We start from the raw sequence: 25,459 nt of genomic DNA on the forward strand, positions 1-25,459 counted from the left end.
CGAATGTGGTCAGATCATTGAACGTCACTTGTATCATACGTCTGTACGCGAGAATTTCACACTCCTAAACATCCGTAGGGCCACTGTTTCTGATGTGATAGTGAAGTGGAAACGTGAAGGGACATTTACAGCTCAAAAGCTTACAGGCCGACCTCGTCTGTTTATTGACAGAGACCGCCGACAGTTGAAGAGGGTCGTAATGTGCAATAGGCAGACATCTACCCAGGCAATCACGAAGTAATTCCAAACTGCATCAGGATCCACTGCAAGTACTATGACAATTAGGCGGGAAGTGAGAAAACTTGAATTTCATAGACGAGAGGCTGCTCATAAACCACACAACACTCCGGTAAATGCCAAACGACGCCTCGCTTGGTGTAAGGAGCGTAAACATTGGACGACTGAATAGTGGAAAAACGTTGTGTGGAGTGACGAATTACGGTTCACAATGTGGCGATCCGATAGTAGGGCGTGGGTATGGCGACTGCCTGGTGAACGTCATCTGCAGCGTGTGTAGTCCCAACACTACAATTCGGAAGCGGTGGTGTTATGGTGCGGTCGTGTTTTTCATGGAGGGCGCTTGCACGCCTTGTTGTTTTGCGTGGCTCTCACTGTTGAAGAATAATTCGGGGATGGCGATTGCATCTTTCAAAAAGATCGAGCACCTGTTTACACCTGATCATAACGCACGGCCTGTGGCGGAGTGGTTACATGACAATAACATCCCTGTAATGGACTGGCCTGCACAGAGTCCTGATCTGAATCCTTAAGAACACCTTTGTGATGTTTTGGAACGCCGACTTCATGCCAGGACCCACCAACCGACATCGATTCCTCTCCTCAGTGCAGGACTCCGTGAAGAATGGGCTGCCATTCCCCAAGAAAGCTTCCAGCACCTGATTGAACGTATGCCTGCGAGAGTGGGAGCTGTCATCAAGGCTAAGGAAGGGCCAACACCATACTGAAGTCCAGCATTACCGATGGAGGGCTCCACGAACTTGTTAAGTCGTTTTCAGCCAGCTGTCCGGATACTTTTGATCACATAGTGATTTTTTACCCTGGTACAGCTGAACACAATCCTTAAGAATGTTATATTTGTCCGGTAGTATACTAGTATCACTTCTGACTATAGGCAGGAATCTATTCTTGACACCAACAAAGAACTGTGAATCTTTGACAGAGCTAGCCAGTCGGGCTGGAAAAGCGCCAGAAAAACTACTAATTGATAGTCGGACGAAGATCTCAAGCACTAACAAGCAACACTTCAACAAGTGTCCACAAACTCTCAACAATTTTAAGAAGGGAAACTGTTGACGATGTGTTCATTGGAAGCGACAATCGAGAACAACATAGCGTTAGAGTGACTAATACAGGCTTAAACTCGACGACTGTCGCTGAGAATGATATTCACCGAGTTCGTTATTAGCAAGGACAGCGTTAAAACCATCATTCACTAAGGTTTCCTGAGCAGGTGATCTGCTCCCGATTTGTCATCACAGATTTAATGATGACCAGAAGGCAAAACGGTTAGAGGCCTTAGGAGATATAATTGTCATCTCTGTTCGAGATCCATCTATTCTCTCAGTCATCACGGTGGTTGGAAAAAATGAGACATGATGCAGCTAGTTCGATTCAGAGTAGTCAACTACCACGGACATTGTTACACTTCTCTGCATTACGTTTCGACATACTCCTAAACAAAAGTAACATCAGTTCTTCGATAATTTCTAGAGGAAAAATTCGCTGGAAGTTTCCAAAAGCTTTATAAAAATTTCGAAAAACTGAAGGAGACCGTAGCTAGCACCAAATACTGTATGTTATCGTCATCACTGGTTTCAGGCGACTATGCCATTTTCAAATGGCTACAGCTGTACTGTTTATGCAGTCAGTGTCTTCAGCACCATGTCGTCTGTTCCTGCTAAGTGTTCTCGTGAAGCGCATGCCTGACCTGCAAAGTGTTCACATGCCGTATTCGAAGGCAGAAAATGAGCATGGTGTTTATTATTGAAACATTTCATGGTGTTTTTTTCTCTCAACCATGCGTATAAAACATCGACCACTGGCGCATCTTTCCTGAGCAGGTGACATTTTCTGAAGACACTGATCACGTGAAAAAGTTACTGAAGTGATTTCAAGACGGACATAAGTTATGCCAGGTACCTGCCTCTGTTCCAAGTTCGCTGTCATCCGTCTGTACAGTGGTGATAGACTCACATGTTCAAGTTCGAATTCTGATAGTGGAAGAAATCTTCATAGTCGTTATTTCCTAGCAAGGAAAAGGGAGTTAGTGGCTTGAACTTCATTTATCATTAGTATCTGCACTAGTGTCCTGCAGTAAGTTTCAAACCTAGACGTCTAGAATGCCCCATGGAATGTGAGCACGAGATTTGTCTGTCGGATTGGAACATCAAACTCGAAACCCCTCTGGTGCATAAGTGAAACGATCTTGAAGGCGAAAAAGGATACATTATTTTTACCTCTAGTTTACTTTGTTTTTGGTGTCATTTATGAAGCATTTTGGTAGTCTTTGAATCATCAGCCATTCTAAGGAGGGTTAATCATTCACTATATACATTCTGAATGGCCAACTGCAACTGGTGATTTATGAGGGTGCAATACGCAACCAGCATCTTGTTTGAATTTGATACGATTCGCTGTAGGGGAGAGTGCTGAACCTTGGTATACTTTTCAATCTTTCGCCTCTAACCAGTGCGGTAACAGAGGTATAATATATTTTCTTATTCCATTTTGAAATCATAACATTCACTTTATGCGTGCTGCAATTCTTTTTTCCTTTTTTTTTACATTCCAAAAATTACTCCTGAAAAATTAGTTTTCTCCATACGTGAAATCTATTCCAAGGTCAACTTGGTCATGTACCAAGGAAAAAATATTTCATTTAAGTTTAGAAGTGTTACAATCATGAAAATCTTGTCAATGCTGTATTTAATATTCTATGCCTCACATTACCAATCTGTTACACACCAATAAACAGTAAGTGAAATCAAAGTAAGAAGAGGTATTATCAAAGACCAATTCCGAGTTAAAAACAATATGAAATAGAAGCTATTGGCAACTAGCACAAGTTTCCATTTCCAAGACAGTGTCAGTTGTTAAGGCATTAAAGAAACTCAGTTCATTTGCAAATATCACCTGCTCCATGGCAGATGACCTTCTGTTTCAAGGTAAGGATGATATATGACTGACGAAGTGAGAATTAAAATGCAGTGTGTTGTTAAAATGTACAGAATTTTACTCACAATAAAACCCTATGACTGGAGAATTAACAGTATCCTCCAGGTCGCTTATAATGTTACAAAAAACTTAAATATGTAGAATTCATAGTATTTAAAAATGTTGCACGAATCACAACCTCATGTCTTGCGAAGACAAAAAGTAAAACATTCCGGTAACTGCTTGTGGAGGTACATTCTCCCTTAACATTATTTACTTTTCAAGCCAGTGCAGGCTCACGATCAGATGCAGGTGTTATAGGAACATTATCTGGAACATGCGCAGTTAAGACTCAAGAGTTGTGGTGCTGGTGGATGTAACGAAAATTTAGCTAACGAGAAGTTATAAATATCCTACAATATTACGATAACTAACCAAATTTCCGTTATTTTCGCCAGCACCACGATCCTAGCGCCTTGGTGCACATGATCCAGACGATGTTTGCGTAGCACCTGCCTGCAGTCATTTGGAAAGTAGTAAATGGTACAATAATTATTATCAAAAATTTGATGGAAGTTTGAATGAATTGTGGCTTTACAATAAGGAGCTTAGATAATGGGTGCTCACCGAGGGGTCCAAGACGGTAGTTGACAGTGACCAGGATGACATCTTGGTCCATGAAGTAATGCGGCCCAGCATCTTCGAACGTTCCAGAGCCAGAGAAGAAGCCACCGCCGTGGAAATACACCAATACCGGCATGTTGGGGCTCCCCGCCTATGACTCGCAATCACAACTCAGCATCAGCAATGTCCGTGCTACTATAATCCTAAACGATAGTGCAACAACTACAGCTTAATAACATATCTAAGGAGATACAAAACCAAGTTCAGAATAGGTATGGTCATGAGTGACACACACTTAAGCCTAAGAAATGATCATAGAGTGTTTTGTGATACATTTTGCCAAATGGGATTCTAAGGCATTAAGATGTATTCACTAACAATATATTTTTGACGTGGACCAATAAGACGTTTTTATTGTGTACTTCGAAGTTATATAAAACAGTCTCAAGTATCGATATGGCTGTATGAACAATCGACTATGGAATAAAGCGAGCTAAACAAGTATTGTACAATACATACTGCTCACTTGGAAGATAGATGGGGTCTCCGTAAGTCCCGACATCAGTTCAAAAAACGTAACATGGAAACAATTATTTCTATTTTTATTTATTTTATATGTCATGTTCAGCAGGAGCAAGATGGGGAACAAGTCTCCATGGTCATGGAACAAATCAGTACATGAAACTGTAACAAAAGAGTAATAATAGAAAACATGAAACGCATTTGAATCCTATGCAAACGACAACCCATAAGTTTTAAATAAACACCATCAACAATATAACACATGAAGTAACTTAATTTTTAAATTTTTCCAGGAGATTCTCGACAGAACGGAAGGAGTGAACCATGAAGAAACTCTTCAGTTTAGACTCGAAACTACATGGATAACTGCTAAGATTTTTAAATTCTTGCGGCAGCATTTGAAAATGTACACAGCAGAATACTGCACGCATTTCTGCGCAAGAGTCAAAGACGGGCGTTCCAAATGCAGACTGGATTTCTGCCCAGTATTAAGTGAGTGGAAGCTGCTAACTCTTGGGATTATGTTGATACTGTCTATAACAAAGAAACTACGACTATGTACTGAGAGGCCAATGTCAGAAGACTCTGACTACTGAACAAGAGTCGACAAGAAGTTCGCGAATTTCTCGAATCATCCGATTCTGTGCCAAAGATACCCATTCTGAATAAAAAAAAAAAAAAAAAAAAAAAAAAAAAAAAAAAAAAAAAATCACCTTGCGTCATAAACCAATGAAAATAAATTAGACTCCTTTTCATGTACAACTATCCGTAATTTCAGATACTGTTCTAATGGTAAATAAAGCAGCATTTAATTTTTGAACTACATCCTGAATATGGGCATTCCACAACAGCTTACCATTTACCTGAACTCCTAGGGATCTGAACTGTTGTGTCTCATTAATCACATTCCCATTCTGTGTAATCAAAATATCAGTTCTTGGTGTGTGTTAGAAACTGTAAAAAACTGAGTCTTACTGTGGTTTAGCACCAATTTATTTTCTACAGGCCATGAAGTTATGTCTTGACCTGCATTACTTGATAGTGTGTCAATATTGCACACAATATCCTTCACTATCAAGCTGGTGTCATTAGCAAACAAAAGTATTTTAGAATCACCTGTAATATTAGAAGACATATCATTTATATAAATAAAAAGCAGTAGTGGCACCAGCACCAATCCCTGAGGCACCTCTCCAATTAACTGTGCTCCATTGGGACTGCACATCATAGCCATTTTCAACATTTCGGAGAATGATCTTCTGCTGTTTGTTCTTAAAATAAGAAGTGAATCAATTGTGAGCTACTCCCCTTATTCCATAATGGTCCAACTTCTGTATTAACATTTTGAGTCCAACACAATCGAATGCCTTAGTTAAATCAAAGAAGACACCCGGCATTCACAACCTTTCATTTAACTCATCCAGAGTCTCTCAGAGAAGAGGGAATATAGCATTGTCAGTTGTTAAACAGAGGATAGTGGTTTGGTTGAAAACATTTAGCACCTCTCAAAAGTTGTTTTCCTTTGTCTCTTGTTACAAATTTGACTTGCATTGCGATATAATCTTGTATGCAAAATCCAAATATCTGCCAACAATACCGCGGAATTATTGAAGCCAGTATAGGAGGACACTACTGTGAAAAGCAAGCATTGAGGTGCCTCAAAAACTTGAGGGAGAGTCAGGCAGTGTCAAAGATCTCCCTCGAAGTGTACGAGGTGTGATTGAATGTTTTCAGAATGGCCTTGTGATTATACAATGGTGGTATTTACATACTGCTGTGATGAATCTCCTTCAGAATAGTCCCCCTTTGACTGAACACACCGACTCCAACGGTGTTTCCACTTTTGAGAGCATTCCTGGAAGTTTTTTTTTGCTGAACTGTGTTAGGGATCTCTCCGTATTTGTCTGGATGTCTTCAGTCGAGTCAAATTGCTTCCCTTCCAGTGAAAATTTCACTTTAGGGAACAGGTAGAAGCCTGCAGGGGCCAAATCAGGGGAATATAGCGGTTGTGGAAGCACAGGAATTTTGAATTTGGTCAAACATTCAACAATGGAGAAGGCATGATTAGCCGGAGCATTGCCATGGTGTAGCATCCAACTCCTGTCTTTCCACAATGCAGGCCTTTTCTTCTGAACCTTTTCTCACAAACTCTCAAGGACACATTTGTAGTACTCCTGGTTAATTGTCTGTCCTCCAGGGGTAAATTAATGATACACTATACTGGTAGAATCGAAAAAAATCACCATCATTGTCTTCACCTTCGACCGACTTTGCCGTGCTCTGTCGGTAGTGGTGAAGCTGGAGACTTCCACTGCGAAGACTGCACTTTGGTTTCAGGATCATATCCATATACCCTCGATTTGTCACCTGTAATTACCCTGTTTAACAAATCTGGGTGATTCTTAGTCCGATTCACCAGTTCTGGCACACTTCAAGTCGGCATTGTTTCTGGTCAGTTGACAACACTTTTGGAACGCATTTTGCGGACGCTCGACGCATGTTCAGATCTTCAGTTAGAATTGACTGAACTGCATAGAAGCTTAAATTAGGTCATCAGCCCTCTCTCTAATTGGAAGTCTACAATAAGAGCGCACTAAGTCGCGAACTTTCACTACAATTTTCATTCGTTTTTGAGGTGGAAGGACGGCTGGACCGTGGTTCATCTTCAAATGATTTGCGGTCCTTTTTAAATCCGTTGAACCAGGCAAAAACATTTGACTGGTTCATACAATTATCTCCAAAAGCTGTTTTTTAATAGTTCGTAGGTCTCAGAAGCTGATTTCCCAGTTTTTTACATACAGTTTCATGCAGACAGAATCCGACAACAAGCCCTTACAGATCCGCACTCAACCAGCAGACACAATGAACTGAATTATGGAAACGCAGTTTCCTTTCAGAGGCCGTTCAAGGACAAGGCAATGACTCACTCCCCATCCTCCGTGTACCTGCCCGCCAAACCAGTAAGCAGTAGCGGATCCGTTCTTAAAACTTTCCAATCACACCTCGTATGTCCCCTGCATCTGAGGCATGTGCTGACCGAGTGTAAGCTGTGTTGCAGAGCAGCACCCAGAAGTCAATTCGTCATACACCATGCTAGTTGTGGGAAGCATGATCAACTGTCAAAGTATCACAGAAGCGGTTATGCCTTTTTGAGTAAATTCCGAACTAGGCCAATCATTGCAGCCAAACGTCGTCATCTGCGGTGTATATCCGAGTGTTCTACACCCACACACATACTCCACTAGCCACCGTCCGGTGCGTGGCAGAGGATACCTTGCACCACTACTACTCATTTCTTTCCCTGTTCCACTCACAAAGAGAGCGACGGAAAAACGACTCTCTACATGCCTCGGTATGAAGCGTAATTTCTCGTGTCCTATCTTCGTGGTCCTTAGGCGCATGTATGTTGGCGGCAGTAGAATCATTCTGCAGTCAGCTTCAAATGCTGGTTCTACAAATTTTCTCAATAGTGTTTCTCGAAAAGAACGTCACCTTCCCTCCAGGGATTCTCATCTGAGTTCCCAAAGCGTCTCTGTAACAATTACATGTTGAAACTTCCTGGCAGATTAAAACTGTGTGCCCGACCGAGACTCGAACTCGAGTTTCGGTACGGCACACAGTTTTAATCTGCCAGGAAGTTTCATATCAGCGCACACTCCGCTGCACAGTGAAAATCTCATTCTAATTACTTGTTGGTCGAATCTACCAGTAACAAATCTAGCAGCCCGCCTCTAAATTGCTTCGATGTCTTCCTTCAAGCCGACCTGGAACGAATCCTAAACACTCTAGCAGTTCTCAACAATATGTAGCACCAGCGTCCTCTATCCCTTCGCAGGTGAGCCGCTCTTTCCTAAAATTCTTCCAATAAAGCGAAGTCGACCATTCGCTTTCCCTACCACAGTTCCCACACGCTCGTTCCATTCTCATGTAGTTTTGCAACGTCACACCCAGATTTTTTAACGACTTGAGTGTGTCAAGAAGGACACTAGCAATACTGCATCTGAACATTGCTGGTTTGATCTTCCTACTCATCTGCATTAACTTACATTTTTCCACATTTAGGGACAGCTGCCATTCATCACACCAACTGGAAATTTTGTCTAATCGTCTTATATCTTCCACAGTCACTCAACTTCGACACCTTGTCGTACACCACGGTATCATCATCAGCAAACAACAGCAGATTGCTGCCCACCCTGTCGGTCAAATCATATATATAGGCACGAGCATATGGAATAGTTTCACAGATATGTCAGTGGCTCGAATATTTCTTAAATAATAGTACACAGTATGCTATCCTCAACGGCGTGTGTCCATCAGAGATAAGGATATCTCTGTGCACACCTCACAGACAACAGTGTATTGCTTTTCAAGGCAGTTCACCACCATTCATGTGGTAGAAAGTTATCTGGTTCTGCCTTATATATGAGCAGATTACAATCAACTACCAGCAGATCTAGAATGATAAATGTGTGTGAGGTAGTTGATTGTAATTTGCTTATGTTTACCAACAGATAACTTTCTGCCACATGAATGGTGGTGAACTGCCTTGAAAAGCAATACACTGTTGTCTGTGAGGTGTGCACAGTGGTGTTTACCATAGTTTATAGATCATGACTGGCTGTCTAGAACGGAGTATTAATCATCATAGGATCTTGTAAAAAATGCACGTATTGCACGGTGCAGCTCGAGGTAGTATCTGGGAAGCCGAACGAATCTATAGGGAGAAAACTCGAAGCAGGCCTGCTGGTAGAGCATTATAAGAAACAGGGCGTTCAGTTCCTTATCTCAAATTACTTAGTTTAAAATCCTCTACTATCTGTATAATTTTGGTCGTACAGGTTTTGGACATTCTTCATGAGACAGTACTTAAAACCTGTTGCGAGTCCAGCTTTCATGAACTTTTCCATCTCGTACAACACCTGTAAGAATACTTATAAAAAAAGCATGGGGGAGTGTTTCATCTAGGAACTCTTGTTCAGGCTTTCGACCTGCAACAGGACTTTAATATATTTTCTTATTCAGTTTTGAAACGATATGATTCACTCTATGGCCGGCCGGGGTGGCTGAGCGGTTCTGGGCGCTACAGTCTGGAACCGCGCGACCACTACGGTCGCAGATTCGAATCCTGCCTCGGACATGGATGTGTGTGCTGTCTTTAGGTTAGTTAGGTTTAAGAAGTTCTACGTTCTAGGGGACTGATGACCTGAGAAGTTAAGTCCCGTAGTGCTCAGAGCCATTTGAACCATCACTCTATGTGTGCTGCAATATTTTTCTCAAATTTCATAAATTACCCTCGAAAAGTAAGGTACTTCCAAAGCTGAAAAACAGTTATAAGGTACAATTTGGTCACGTGCCTAGGAACAAATATTATATTGAAATTTTGAAATGTTGCAATCAAGAAAATCAGTATTGTATTTAATAGTCTATGTTACATTCTTAACTTACTACTCACAAGTAATCAGTTAGTGAAATCAAACTAGTAAGAACTGATATGAAACTTCCTGGCAGATTAAAACTGTGTGCCCGACCGAGACTCGAACTCGGGACCTTTGCCTTCCGTGGGCAAGTGCTCTACCAACTGAGCTACCGAAGCACGACTCACGTCCGGTACTCACAGCTTTACTTCTGCCAGTATCCGTCTCCTACCTTCCAAACTTTTCAGAAGCTCTTCTGCGAAACTTGCAGAACTAGCACTCCTGAAAGAAAGAATATTGCGGAGACATGGCTTAGCCACAGCCTGGGGGATGTTTCCAGAATGAGATTTTCACTCTGCAGCTTTCGCGGGCAAGTGCTCTACCAACTGAGCAGTTGGTAGAGCACTTGCCCGCGAAAGGCAAAGGTCCCGAGTTCGAGTCTCGGTCGGGCACACAGTTTTAATCTGCCAGGAAGTTTCATATCAGCGCACACTCCGCTGCAGAGTGAAAATCTCATTCTAGTAAGAACTATTCTCAAAAACTAGTTAGAGGTTAAAATCATCGGCAACTAACACAAATTTCCGTTTTAAAGACAGGGAAAATTACTATGACATCAAAGGAACTAAGTTCATTTGCAAGTATCACATGTTCCATGGCAGAAAACGTGCAAATAGCTTTAATAAATTATACAGCTCTTAAATAGGTAGAACTCGTAACATTTACAAACGCTGTGCAAAACACATCATCACGTCCCACAGCACCAAAAACAATACAAAATACCAGAACATGTTTATGACAGTTTCTTTTGTGCATTCCTTCAAGTGCTTTTAAACCCAGTCACTAGACTGAAATACCAGCAAGGTAATATGTGTTGCTAGGTACACTATCACCCAGGTACAATATCCTCCCCTACACGTAAGATACATAGACTACAAGAAAGGTATGTGATTATGGTGGTTCAATACACGTTAAGAGAAAGATTAAAGCTATTCACGCTAAAGTGATAAAGGTAGAGTAGTTTAATGGCAACAGGTGAAGCAAATAAAAATGAAGAAACGATCTCACTCAGTGTAGACATTAACTGAGATATATTATGACACCTGCATAGCAAATGACGCATAAGAATCCTAGTGCGCATAGGCTTTTAATGTAGCGTTTCATTTTCATTTTTCTATTCTTGCAAATAGATAATTTCATTTAATTCTATTCATCATTAACTCTTACTTTTGTGTTGATATTTTCTACGCTTACTGTTTAGCAATGTAGTATGAGAACTGCCAACTTTGTTGTAGCATCTGTAACATAAAATGTAGCAAGCGTAAAATAATGTATAACATACTCAGTGTAAAGCTTTATTGCAAGAGCTTTTCACACACACACGAGAGCACGTTTACAGGCAGATTATAAACAACTGAAAATCTCCAGCAAGACGAACATTACAGTTGAAAGTTAGCACCGCACCGCACGTCGACAAATATCCGATAAATTCGCCTTTCTTTCATGTAATGGTTTCATTTTGTTTCATTGGCATATGGACTGCGGGGAGCATGACTTTAAATGCTTTAGTGCGTGTTGTCGTCACAGTCTCTAAGTGAACGATAATGGGTATAGTTAATTCCTATATTCTTCAGTTACTGGTTCTTGAAAATTCGTAAATAGCCTGTCACAAGATAATTGACGTCCACCTTCAAGTTTCAGTCAATTCAGGTTATTCAGCATATCTTTGACGCTCTGCCATGAGTCTAACAAACCTGTGACCTTTTGTGCTGACCTCCTTTGTATACGTTCAACCCTGTTAGCCCTATTTGGCATGGGTCCACAAACGTGAGGAATATACTAAGATGGGACACACAATCGTTTTTTAGTCAGTGTCCATAATGTAATAGACTTAATTTTCCCGGTATGAAACCAAGAAATCTATGTAAAGGAGAGGGAAGGAACTAATGATATCAGACGCATCGGTATGTTAAGCGGGATCAATGGCAAATTGGAGTCAACACATGGCTGCACACTCAAAATGAAAATGGGATTATCACATATTATACACTACTGGCCATTAAAATTGCTACACCAAGAAAAAATGCAGATGATAAACGGGTATTCATTGGACAAATATATTATACTAGAACTGAGATGCAATTACAATTTCCCGCAATTTGGGTGCATAGATCCTGAGAAATCAGTACCCAGAACAACCACCCTGGCCGTCATAACGGCTTTGATACGCCTGGGCATTGAGTCAAACAGAGCTTGGATAGCGTGTACAGGTACAGCTGCCCATGCAGCTTCAACACGATACCACAGTTCATCAAGAGTAGTAACTGGCGTATTGTGACGAGCCAGTTGCTCGGCCACCATTGACCAGACGTTTTCAATTGGTGAGAGATCTGGAGAATCTGCTGGCCAGGGCAGCAGTCGAACAGTTTCTGTATCCAGAAAAGCCCGTACAGGACCTGCAACATGCGCTCGTGCATTGTCCTGCTGAAATGTAGGGTTTCGCAGGGATCGAATGAAGGATAGAGTCACAAGTCGTAACACATCTGAAATGTAACGTCCACTGTTCAAAATGCTGTCAATGCGAACAAGACGTGACCGAGACGTGTAACCAATGGCACCCCATACCATCACGCCGGGTGATACGCCAGTATGGCGATGACGAATACACGCTTCCAATGTGCGTTCACCGCGATGTCGCCAAACACGGATGCGACCATCATGATGCTGGAAACAGAACCTGGATTCATCCGAAAAAATGACGTTTTGCCATTCGTGAACCTAGGTTCGTCGTTGAGTACACCATCGCAGGCGCTCCTGTCTGTGATACAACGTCAAGGGTAACCGCAGTCAGGGTCTCCGAGCTGATAGTCCATGCTGCTGCAAACGTCGTCGAGCTGTTCGTGCAGATGGTTGTTGTCTTCCAAACGTCCCCATCTGTTGACTCAGGGATCGATAAGTGGCTGCACGATCCGTTACAGCCATGCGGATAAGATGCCTGTCATCTCGACTGCTAGTGACACGAGGCCATTGGGATCCAGCACGGCGTTCCGTATTACCCTCCTTAACCCACCGATTCCTTATTCTGCTAACAGTCATTGGATCTCGACCAACGCGAGCAGCAATGTCGCGATACGATAAACCGCAATCGCGATAGGCTACGATCCGACCTTTATCAAAAGTCGGAAGCGTAATGGTACACATTTCTCGTCCTTATACGAGGCATCACAACAACGTTTCACCAGGCAACGCCGGTCAATTGCTGTTTGTGTATGAGAAGTCGGCTGGAAACTTTCCTCCTGGCAGCACGTTGTAGGTGTCGTCACCGGCACCAACCTTGTGTGAATGCTCTGAAAAGGTAATCATTTGCATATCACAGCATCATCTTCCTGTCGGTTAAATTTTGCGTCTGTAGCAGGTCATCTTCGTGGTGTAGCAATTTTAATGGCCAGTAGTGTATGAATGCAAGGTGTCTTTTCTTTTGGATATGTCTAAAAGAACAGACACCACACATTTATGTAAATGATTCACCAAGACGGACAATGAATCCGCAACTTTCAGTGCGGATGCACATTTACGTTCGACCACCAGCGACAAGCTAGCATGGGGGTCATGAACAGGGACTATGGACAGGTGACGCTGGGTAGGAATGTGAGTGGGCGGGGAGCGCGCCGAGACGGACCGCGACTTTTTCGATAAACACTGTGTCCAAGTGGCACAGTGGTTGGTTTGTTTCGTTTTCGGGCGCCGGTACAGTGGTTAAGGCAACTGCATAGAAAGCAGGAGACCAAGGTCGAAGTCCCAGTTCTGCACACGTTTTCACTAATCGCTGCTGATTCTGCAGAAAGTCTCGATGCAACTCATAACTTCCTTCCCCTTCCTTTCCACTCTTCCCCTCCAGCTTATGTAATATGTGTCACAGATACACGAGGTGTCTGTTCTTTTGGACATGTATGTTCATTAATGGTATGTTTCTGAGTGTACAGCCATAACGATGATTCCATTTTATGCACAATATTTCGACCACCAATCTGGCCTTTTTCTGGTACTATGGTGTGTGTCGATATCTGCACTCACTGCTTGAACTCCATCCAGATTTTGAAGTGGTTTTAAGTTTTTATTTATAGTTGAGCTCGACTCCTGGCGACTGCTACATGCTTTGATGCTCATTGGTTTTGAAATCCCACTCGATTATTCCGTGAAACACACATTCTCAAAGTGCTTTCCATGACTGGTGGTTGAGACTACCTAAGAGATAATGAACTGAGTGTCAGATTCCAAGTCTTGTTTAAACTGAAACATTCGTCACAGTTTATTAGGTTGTTAATATGTTTATTATTTATAAGTGTGACGTCTGTTCTTTTGGACATCTCCAAAAGAACGGACACCACATACGCTTGAACTGTTACAAGAATTGGTAAAATGCCATGAGTAATGAGGACAATGGGCAAGAGGCACTACATTAGTATCGTGTGGATAAGATGAGAATTTGGGTCTGATGGGAGACTTGCTAGGGTAATCCGTGCAGTTGCAATGAACACTGTGGCCAGATGGTTCAGTGCACAGAGTATCTGCGCAATAAGCAGGAGACCTGCGCTCAAATCCAAGTCCGGCATATATTTTCAGCTTTCCCCATTGATTTCAATAAATGCCCACTTGCAGCCCATGTCTGTAATTCCTTTGTGAGTTTATTATTATTATTATTGTTATTATTATTACTATTACTATTATTGGGAGAGCATAGTACTACATCTACATTTATGTTCTGCAAACCATCTTATGGTGTGTGGCGGAAGGTGCGTTGTGTAGAGTTCAGACTGAATATGGTGAACAGTGTGCACCGACCAGTTTTCGTCTGAAGCGCAAGACGAGTTCACGCGTTTGTGCAAAAGGGGAAGTTGACACTATCTGCCTGCTTTTGGCTGGTTGGTGAAGCGCTGCGAAGACAGAATCGAGGCGCATGCCCTGTAATCTTTCTCAAACGATTTTAACAGAAACTACTCCATTAAAAAATCATTTTTTCGTTACTTACGTCAGGTTCATGATGACGTGACCATTATTTCGTTAATGGTAATAGTTATTGTGACATTTGCGTTTATGTAAGGCACTACGCGAAATTCGAAAACGTTTGCAATGAAAAATAGAGATCAACTTGATTTTACGTTTGGTGCATATTACATAATATGTTGTTGCATATGAAATTTAGCTAACACATTGAATTTTTCTCTAGACTTTGGCGGAGGCCTCTATGTGTCACCCGTCTCAAGAAAACTGATTCCCTGTGGTGCAGTCGTTTGCGGTTGCATGTATCAGAGATAAGTCCAGTAGTAAATACCTACAATACTCCTCATATCTCGTAAAAGGTTTGAAATAATTTAGGAAAATGACAGTACGCAAAGAGGCGAGTACTCTGCCATATGGTTGTTTTATGAATCTTCATTATCTACCGCATTATTCCACTAACAGATTTTTTGTGATGAAGCAATAGAATTTAAATCTGTCAATAGCTGGTGAAATGAGAAATGCTACAGGTTTTGGAGCAACCTACGCGAAGACATGACATTTATTTTCGTTCTGATGATGCGCTTTTTCACAATCTGGTAACCTTATTTGTATACACTTGCACACTTAATAAACCACTGTTTCAAAATTCTCTCGTAATTGTGTGTGCCTCATGGCGAGGTGACACTGTGTAAACTCCGCTGTATTATGGCAAAAGAAGCAAATTTTAACAAAATGGTTCAAATGGCTCTGAGCACTATGGGACTCAACTGCTGTGGTCATCAGTCCCCTAGAACTTAGAACTACTTAAACCTAACTAACCTAAGGACATCACACACATCCATGCCCGAGGCAGGATTCGAACCTGCGACGGTAGCAGTCGCACGGTTCCAGACTGCGCGCCTAGAACCGCGAGACCACCGCGGCCGGCCAAATTTTAACATGGAAACAAGAGAAATGTAGGTTTTACTCAAAATTCGTCACTCATGACGTCCCTCTGAACGTTACAAATGGTCAGCAAGTCAGATGAAAATAAACTGCTGGTTTTTTTTTTTTGCATTTACAGTAGAATTCTTTTAAGATACTAACCAAAGTATACGTGACAGTAGAGCTTTTTGGATGGTCACCATGTCAGGGTAGGCATGGAAGTGTTCCACTTAACATGTACAAAAATGTGAGCCTAGGCTTCAGTTTAGGGTGGCACTTTCCCTCCAGCACTCGGCATTTCTTCTCTGGAGTGTACTGACCTCTTGCCCCGCTTGCCCTCAACTCCCACCAACACCCCTCGCCCCACGCTTGCCTTCCCAACTGCGTATCTACCGGCTACATACAGGGTGAAAAGTATTTAAACCGACAAACTCTGGGAGGTTGTAGGGGACATCAAAGCAAATATTTTTCCCTAATGTCATTTTTTTCCTATGAGAAGTATACAAACCGGTAGAGGAAGATTTCTCTGACGGCAAATTAATTAAACCAACAAATACCTTTCCCTTTTTTATGACCAAGAGACAACACATTAACACAGCCCAATTTCATTTTCAAAACTGCCTCTATTAACACGTAAACAAAGGTTACACGGTCGGATCATGTTCTGTCTGACACAGGCAAAAATCCCAGGAGTATCCTTGAATTGTTCCTGCTGCTGCTACAACCCGGCAACCAGATCCTCTTCTGATGCAACAGGGGCTGCGTAAACAAGGTTGCGCATCTCTCTCCACACAAAAAGTCCAGAGGGGACATATCTGGGGATCGATCAAGCAATGGTACAGGACCACATCTGACAATCCACGTTTGTGGGAACCGTCGGTCCAGGAATCGACACACAAAACAACTGAAATGTGCCGGCGTCCCGTCATGTTGGAACCATATGCGTTGTCTTGTAGGGAGCGGGACGTCTTCCAGCAATTCTGGCAATGCTCTGGCGAGAAAACTGTAATAATGCCTGCCATTTAATGGCCTAGGTAGCAGATACGGCCCAATTCAACAGTCCCCAACAACACCGACCCACACATTAACGAAGAACCGCACTTGATGAGCGCTGGTAACTGCGGCATATGGGTTATCCTCACTCCAAACATGCGAATTGTGCATGATGACTCCATCACGCCCGAACGTTGCTTCATCGGTAAACAACACAGAGGATGGAAATGTAGGATGCATTTCACACTGTTCCAGGTACCAATGCGAAAACTATGCTCTGGGTGAATAATAAACTGGTTCCAGGTTGTGGACGTAACAATTGCTCCCGAAGGACTTTTCTTACATTCGTCTGATTCGTACCCATGTTACGTGCAATTTCACGAGTACTGATTGAAGGATCCCGCTCCACACGCTTCCTCAAATTGCAGCGGTTTTACCGCGCGACGGCGTCCCTATCCAGGTAATCTGCTAAATGACCCGGCCTCACGCAGACGTTGGTACACAGCAGCAAAGGTCGTATAATGCGGGATACGGCGATCAGGACATTGTTGTTGATAAACCCGCTGTGCAACTCGTCCGTTGTGGTGCGCTACGTAGTACGCACCAACCATATCAGTGAACTCACTCCAGGTGTATCGCTACATTCGTAAACAGAGACAATGCACTACTACACTGGTGGACAGCAGTAGCCTACAACTGAAGAGCGTAATATGCCCTCCAACAACTGATGATCGTAATACGGCCTCTAACAACTAAAGAGCGTAATACGGCCTCCACCGGTTTAAATAATCCTCATAGGAAAAAATGACATTAGGGAAAAATATTTGTTTTGATGTCCGCTACAACCTCCCAGAGTTTATCGGTTTAAATACTTTTCACCCTGCATTCTGTGCTCACTGTACCACTGCCATTTCCCCCTTTTCCTTTACAGTTGCGAATGTTTCGCAAAAAGAACGATTATGGTAAACCTCCACGTGGGTTTGAATCTCTCTAATTTTATTTTTATGTATACCAGGTAGAACTGAGAGAAGAAATAGAAAAGATCCAAAGAAGAACACCACGTTTCGTTGTAGCATCATTTAGTAAGCGCGAAAGCGTCACAGAGATGCTAAGCCAACTGCAGTGGCAGACGCTGCAAGAGAGGCGCTCTGCATCATGATGTTGTTTACTGTTAAAGTTGCGAGAGTGTACCTTCCTAAAAGGGTCAAAAAATACGTTGCCTCTTCCCACATTGAGATTTCTGAGTAGTATGATCGGACATCCAATTTTATGTCGAAGACAGTGTAATAGAATTCCTGGTGCTTGCAAAAAGTTTAGAAATTCTGTAGGCAAGTTCATACTTTCTTCAGCCATTACCATCCTGTGGATGGAGTTGTACCGTCTCTCTTCACCGGGAATTTTCTTTTGAGTATTAAAGTTGACGTCGTCTACAATATTATATTTAGATGCCAAAATTGCCCTTTCAAATAGCCAGTCCAGACTAGTACAGCTGTGAACAATGTTTGGATAAATTGGGTCGATGAGTTCGTTTCCAACAGTGGCTATGTTGCAGAAGAGATCAGTGTCGAGTTTAATGAGACCGGTCGTGTAGCCAGTAGGATATTTGCTTCGATTGTTTGTAAAAGTTGTTGAGCATATTGTGCTGTTGTTTCGTCTTTCGATAGTTCAATTCTCATATTTCTTGTTAGTCACAGTATTTGTATGAGTGGGATTTTTTTAAGCATGCATTGATCTCGTCTGCTGGTGTTGACTCGAGAATAATTAGAAGTGTTTGTCGAAAATCTCCTGAGATTGTAAGTACAACTCCTCCCATCACTTCAGAGTTCCGTCGCAAGTCTTGTGGCGTTCTGTCCATGGCTTCGAGTGATTTTTTACGTGCCATTGTGCAATCGTGCCAGAGGATAATTTTAGCTTGTTTTAGAAGTTCACCCAGTCCAGAGGCTCTCGAGATTTTACATACCGGGAATTGTTCTTCGGCTATATTCAACAGTAGTTGGAGGGTGGAATAGGCATTTCGTCCTCCTTCCATAAATGTGGCTGCAATGTCAGATGATGCAAGTGCAAGTGTGATGTATTCTTTAGCACGTATTTCCGCCAGAAATATACTTTTTTTAGAAGCGTTTTCCCGATGCCGCCGGGTGTGCAGATGATAAACGGGTATTCATTGGACAAATATATTATACTAGAACTGACATGTGATTACATTTTCACGCAATTTGGGTGCACAGATCCTGACAAATCAGTACCCAGAACAACCACTTCTGGCCATAATAACAGCCTTGATACGCCTGGGCATTGAGTCAAACAGAGCTTGGATGGCTTGTACAGGTACAGCTGCCCATGCAGCTTCAACACGATGCCACAGTTCATCAAGAGTAGTGACTGGCGTATTGTGACGAGCCAGTTGCTCGGCCACCATTGACCGACGTTTTCAGTTGGTGAGAGATCTGGAGAATGTGCTGGTCAGGGCAGCAGTCGAATATTTTCTGTATCCTGAAAGGCCCGTACAGGACCTTCAACATGCGCTCGTGCATTATCCTGCAGAAATGTAGGGTTTCGCAGGGATCGAATGAAGGGTAGAGCCACAGGTCGTAACACATTTGAAATGTAACGTCCACTGTTCAAAGTGCCGTCAATGCGAACTAGACGTGACCGAGACATATAACCAATGGTACCCCATACCATCACGCCGGCTGATAGGCCAGTATGGCGATGACGAATACACGCTTCCATTGTGCGTTCACCGCATTGCCACCAAACACGGATGCGACCATCATGATGCTGTAAACAGACCCTAGATACATCTGAAAAAATGACGTTTTGCCATTCGTGCACCCAGGTTCGTCGTTGAGTACACCATAGCAGGCGCTTCTGTCTGTGATGCAGCGTCAAGGGTAACCGCAGCCATGGTCTCAGAGCTGATAGTCAATGCTGCTGCAAACCTCGTCGAACTGTTGTTGTCATGCAAACGTCCCCATCTGTTGACTCAGGGATCGAGACGTGGTTGCACGATCCGTTACAGCCATGCGGACAAGATGCCTGTCATCTCGACTGCTAGTGATACGAGGCCGTTGGGATCCAGCACGGCGTTCCGCATTATCCTCCTGAACCCAACCACTGATTCCATATTCTGCTAACAGTTATTGGATCTCGACCAACGCGAGCAGAAATGTCGCGATACGATGAAGCGCAATCGCGATAGGCTACAATCCGACCTTTATCAAAGTTGGAAGCGTGATGGTACGCATTTATCCTCCTTACACGAGGCATCACAACAACGTTTCACCAGGCGATGCACAACTGCTGTTTGTGTATGAGAAATCGGTAGGAAACGTTCCTCATGTCAGCACGTTGTAGGTGTCGCCGGCGCCAACCTTGTGTGAATGCTCTGAAAAGCTAATCATTTGCATATCACAGCATCTTCTTCCTGTCGGTAAAATTTCGTGTCTGTAGCACGTCATCTTCGTGGTGTAGCAATTTTAATGGCCAGTAGTGTAATTCCACCAGTGTTGTCAATCCGGTCCATGATAACGTTGCATATTTCCTTTGGATTGTCAGTGAGAAATGGTTTGTTCTGAGCAATGTATTGAAGTATTTTGTTGATGTTGTAGCTTTTTTCCTTTGCATTTTGTTAAGTTTAGCACAGTGATAGTATCTTTTCGTGGTTCTTGCATCCCACGTTGTACTATGATCTGGTTGTTTATTGCTAAGCATTATATTCTAAGCAAATGAGTGCTTCATTGACGATGTCGTCGTTAAATACGATCAGAAGTTCAGGATTAGCTTGTCTGATTTGGTACAGTATGTCATCACTCATACTCTCTTTGAAGGAATCCCATAGCTGTTTTGGACTCGATGGCTTACATGTTGTTAGAATTAGGGCGGATAAGTCTCTCATTTGTTCAGCTGAGATTGTGAGTGTTAATTCCCAGTGGTTGTCGTTTTCAAGTAGTCATAAGCGTTGGCATGTTTCTCCGTACATGTGGCATAGGTATTCGTCAACAGTCTTGAGATCTGTGAAACTTTTTGATCCCCATATTTCGTATAGTAACTTCCGCAGATAGAAACATTTGGCGTTGTTCGGATGTACGGCGTAACTCGCCCTAGTGCGCCAGTTTTCATGTTTCGTGGATTAACTTCTACTGGAGTTCCATGTTTTCGTCGTTGAAAGGTTTTTCTTGTTGTGTTCCACTTATAATAGGTAGGGACGTCGACATACAGTAATGTTTTCGCGAATGGATCCGTTTGGCACAGTTGGAGAAAAGCTGTTAATATAGAGTTCTGAGGCGGTTCGCTTGCAGTTTTTCTGGCAGTGTCCTTTGTGAAGCAAACTCTCTGTCCATTCTCCATTTGTACTGCTAGCTGTTGTATAGAGGGATCCCGTTCGTGTGTAGAAATACAAATAATCCGCGAGGCTGCTTCGTTATTGTTGATTCAGCTTCCCATTTGATACACCATGTGATCAAAAGTATCCGGGCACCTCAAAAACATACATTTTTCATATTAGATGCTGACACCTACTGACAGGTACTCCATGTTAGCGACCTCAGTAGTCATGTGAGAGCACGGACTTCGAACGTGTCAGGTGACTGGGTGTCACTTGTGTCATACGTCTGTACGCGTGATTTCCACACTCATCAATATACCTAGGTCCACTGTTTCCGATGCGATAGTGAAGTGGAAACGTGAAAGGACACGTACACCTCAAAAGCGTACAGGCCGACCGACAGTTGAGGAGGGTCTTAATGTGTAGTAGGCAGACATCTATCCAGACCATCACACATGAATTCCAAACTGTATCAGGTTTCACTGCAAGTACTACAACCGTTAAGCGAGAGGTGAGAAAACTTGGATTCCATGGTCGATAGGCTGCCCATAAGCCACAAATCACGCCGGTGAACGCCAAACGACGCCTCGCTTGGTGTAAGGAGCCTAATAATTGGACATTGAACAGTGGAAAAATATCGTGCGGGGGGACGAATCACGGTACACAATGTGGCGATCCTATGGCAGGGTGTGGGTATGGCGAATCCCTGGTGAACGAAATCTGCCAGCGTGTGTAGTGCCAACAGTAAAATTCGGAGGTGGTGGTGTTGTGGTATGGTTGTGTTTTTCAGGGAGGGGGCTTGCACCCTTTGTTGTTTTGGGTGGCACTATCACAACACATGCCTACACTGATGTTTTAAGCACTTTCTTGCTTCCCACTGTTGAAGAGTAATTCGGGGATGGCGATTGCATCTCTCAACATGATCGAGCATCTGTCCATAATGTACGGCCTGTGGCGGAGAGTTTACACGACAATAACATCCCTGTAAGGGACTGGCCTGTACAGAATCCTGACCTAAATCCTATAGAGTACCTTTGTGATGTTTTGGAACGTCAACTTCGTACCAAGCCTCACCGACTGACATCGATACCTCTCCTCAGTGCAGTACTCCGTGAAGAATGGGCTGCCATTCCCCAACAAACCTTCCAGCACCTGATTGAACGTATGCCTGCGAGACTGGATGCTGTCATCAAGGCTAAGGATGGGCCAACACCACACTGAATTCCAGCATTAGCGATGGAGGGCGCCACGAACTTGTAAGTCATTTTCAGCCAGGTGTCCGGATACTTTTGATTACATAGTGTACATGAGGATTTCGTCGTTTGTTCCAGCACCTGATTGAATGTATGCCTGCGAGAGTGGAAGCTGTCATCAAGGCTAAGAATGGGCCAACACCATACTGAATTCCAGCATTAGCGATGGATGGCGCCACGAACTTGTAAGTCATTTTCAGCCAGGTGGCCGGATACTTTTAATTACATAGTGTACATGAGGATTTCGTCGTTTGTGTTTGTTGTTCGCTATCTTTGTCTACTTGAAATGCTGTCATGTCATTGACTTTCTTCATATACTTACATATATATTTTATGGATTTCACAGAGTTGTAGTATTCTACGTTTATGCGCGTTTGGGACATTTTGGGAAGTAGTGTGTTACACAGTATTACCCACTGATTATCTATTTCCAGTTCATCACTGCGTCGTATTCGCATTTTTGCTTTGAAGCCATCGTTTTTGGGTGATCGTCTTCTGTACTGGGGATAGCCGTCAACTTCTGGTTGTGTATCGTCCAAGTATGGTTTTGGGTATTTTTTGTACATTTTCCGTCACTCATACATGGCGAATTTGGATTTAAGCCCCTACAGTTTCTCTCTACTATGTTGTACACTTCCGGATCTTCTTGTGGATTGGGAAATTCAGCTTGGATGATTTTGTCGACATCCATGGAATGAATTCTCTCGTCTAGCCATATGAAATTGTGTGAGTGAGACAGTCCTCGTTTTTACCATTCGATTATGTACTTCCAGCATCTAACGGTTCCAAAGATGTGATGGCTTCAATAGCTCTCATTTGATTTTGTCGGAAAACTCGGGCTATTACGTCATGTCGATGAATGGGGGCTTGTCTGTATCTTAGTTGTTCTTTGATTTCTGGCCACTAAAAGTTTCATGTGAATGTTTTGATGAGGTCTTATGTAGGTCATGGCACCTTGAGTATATTCGTGCACGTGTCTCGCACTTCCTGTATATGATGAGGGTAAGATTATCACTACTCCAATGTCGTCAATGTTTCCGTCATTTACGATTCGTATCTCGAAGGTAGAAATATTCTTCCGTGCGTAGTTTCTTCTAATCAGTCTTATGTAAAGTATCCGTTCTGCTTTTATTTTTGCATACGTATCTACCAAGAATTGTTGGAATAAACGGCGAGGGTTGAGAAATTGATTGCATGTTTCTTTTCTCTCATCATTAAGCGGTAAGCGTAGAACTACTTGGAAAAGACTTTTTTGTTTGTTTCTAAGCCTGTTTCAGGTTGGTTTCGTTTCACATTAAAATGATATCAGTCCTCTCCGTGCAGCAAAATTAATGAATATTGGAGGGGGGGGGGGCATTACATGAACGATATGTCTCTGCAGTGAGTTGTAGTCCTTCTTTTCTTCGTTGTTCAGTTATGTCACAACTTGCGTTTTCACTGTCGACAATTACGATGCCGACTTCGTCTATCCGAGGTGCATTAAATCGACGTTCGTGTTCTCCATATGGTCTTTTGTTGTATCGAATTATAACTTTATAGTCATCAGAAATCATTCGGTCTAGTTCTGTTTTCAATATGTGAATCAGTTTTTGTATTTGTATAAGATCCTCTGTACATACTGGACTACTTCTCGCCTCAATCCACCGATATTTGCGCGTCGTTGATCAATTTATGTTTCTTAATTTCCGATGAAATATACTTGTATAAATTTATGGCCTTCGTCAGACAGCAGTAGTAATGATCCCATGTTGTAATAAATTTGTACTTGGATGAAAAAAAAGACATAATAGATTTCATCTCTGTTAGTGCTGATCGAAGTGACACCGAAAAAAGCCATTTGGAAGCAGGCGTTGCACGCTTTCATATTTTGAAGAAAGTGTTTTGATTCAGGAGTTTTCCACGTCATGTAATGTAAAAATTCCTGTGGAGGTGCTTCCACGGATGGTAACCGAATTTTTTTATTCATGCAACAGAATCCTGGTGTTTTTCTAGTGAATTTATTGGCGTTGCAAAATTGGCAGACGTTATCCATTTTTCCGATTACGACGTGTTTGTGTTTCTCGTCCGCGTTTCTCGTTGGGTGATAGTTTCATGGGCAGCTTGATTTTGCAGCCTTTTACTGTAAGACTAAGTGGCAATTCTTGATTCTTCAATTCGTTCATTTCGTTGTTCTTCGCTTTCTCTGCTTCACACGGTGCTCATTGTCGTTCGTTGGGAACTTAAACGTGCTTCGGGCTTTTCGTCTGTTTCGTTTTTTTGCCGTTCTATTTGTTATCGCCGTTTTGCTTCAGAACTGGCAAGATCTTTTCCTTTTACATTTGGACACTGTCGAAAATATAAACTAAATCAACTTTTTATTAACAAATACACTAAGTACAATTCACACACCTTTCAAACTTTATTAGATTTCTCTGCACTGCACTACTTTTTTTCACTTCCTCCTTTCGTCACTGATAAGAAACTGACGTTCGAGCCCACGAAGGATCTAGTTTTATTTACCCCTACCAATGGGTAGCCCCGCCAACGGCGAATTCCAGAACATACCAGAAGGCTTCGAATGGTCCACAATGATCCAGAACATTCCACAAAATACGAGAGTGTTGTGGAATGTTCCACAATAATCTAAGACGTTCCCGAAAATTCTGGAATCTTCCTGAATGTTTCAGAACATCCCAAATCACTGTGAAACATTTCCAAACATTATTTAATGTTGTGGATTGCTCACGAATCCACTCGAATGTGCTCGAATTCTCTTGAATGTTCTAGATATTTCTAGAGGACGGAACTTCCCAGCCCTTATATCTTCAAAACCATGCCCTTCAGGTAAAAACGGGAACCATCTTCACGTAAGGGGGATAGATCCTAACAAGTCTCGTTTCTGAGATTTAACGGCACGCACATTATATATTTACTTTTATGATTATATTGATTACTAACTGCATTGAAAAGTGTATGTTTATGATAAAATTTGCTTGTAAGCTAGGCAGTTAGTATTAAAACTAGCTTACTCCCCTTCGTAACATTATCTCAGTTATTAAAAATGACGTGAAAGAAACAAACACAAACTTAGACTGCAACGCCAGTTCCTTATTGTTCACCTTCAGTCAACACAAATTCGCAACACAAACAGTCATATTAACACAAATCTTATGAAAATATTCTATTCTGACTGTACATGCCGTGTTCACATCACATCCCTTTCTCTCTCTATCAGACAACTCATATGA

The 25,459-nt window shown here is 42.4% G+C and overlaps 1 protein-coding gene and 1 non-coding gene across 2 annotated transcripts in view; both read right to left on the bottom strand.

Moving 5' to 3' along the window:
- Nucleotides 1-25,459, bottom strand: part of LOC126284614 (carboxylesterase 1C-like) — a 487,963-nt gene that overhangs the window by 284,826 nt on the left and 177,678 nt on the right. The window contains exon 5 of the mRNA XM_049983679.1: nucleotides 3,802-3,949. Within this exon, the coding sequence (XP_049839636.1) occupies nucleotides 3,802-3,949 (148 nt within the window). The remainder of the gene's footprint in view (nucleotides 1-3,801; nucleotides 3,950-25,459) is intronic.
- Trnap-cgg (transfer RNA proline (anticodon CGG)) lies at nucleotides 9,843-9,917 on the bottom strand. The gene has a single exon. It is a non-coding gene; the product is annotated as a tRNA-Pro (tRNA).

This window comes from Schistocerca gregaria, chromosome 8, assembly GCF_023897955.1.
Source record: "Schistocerca gregaria isolate iqSchGreg1 chromosome 8, iqSchGreg1.2, whole genome shotgun sequence".
NCBI classification, from domain to species: Eukaryota; Metazoa; Arthropoda; class Insecta; order Orthoptera; family Acrididae; genus Schistocerca; species Schistocerca gregaria.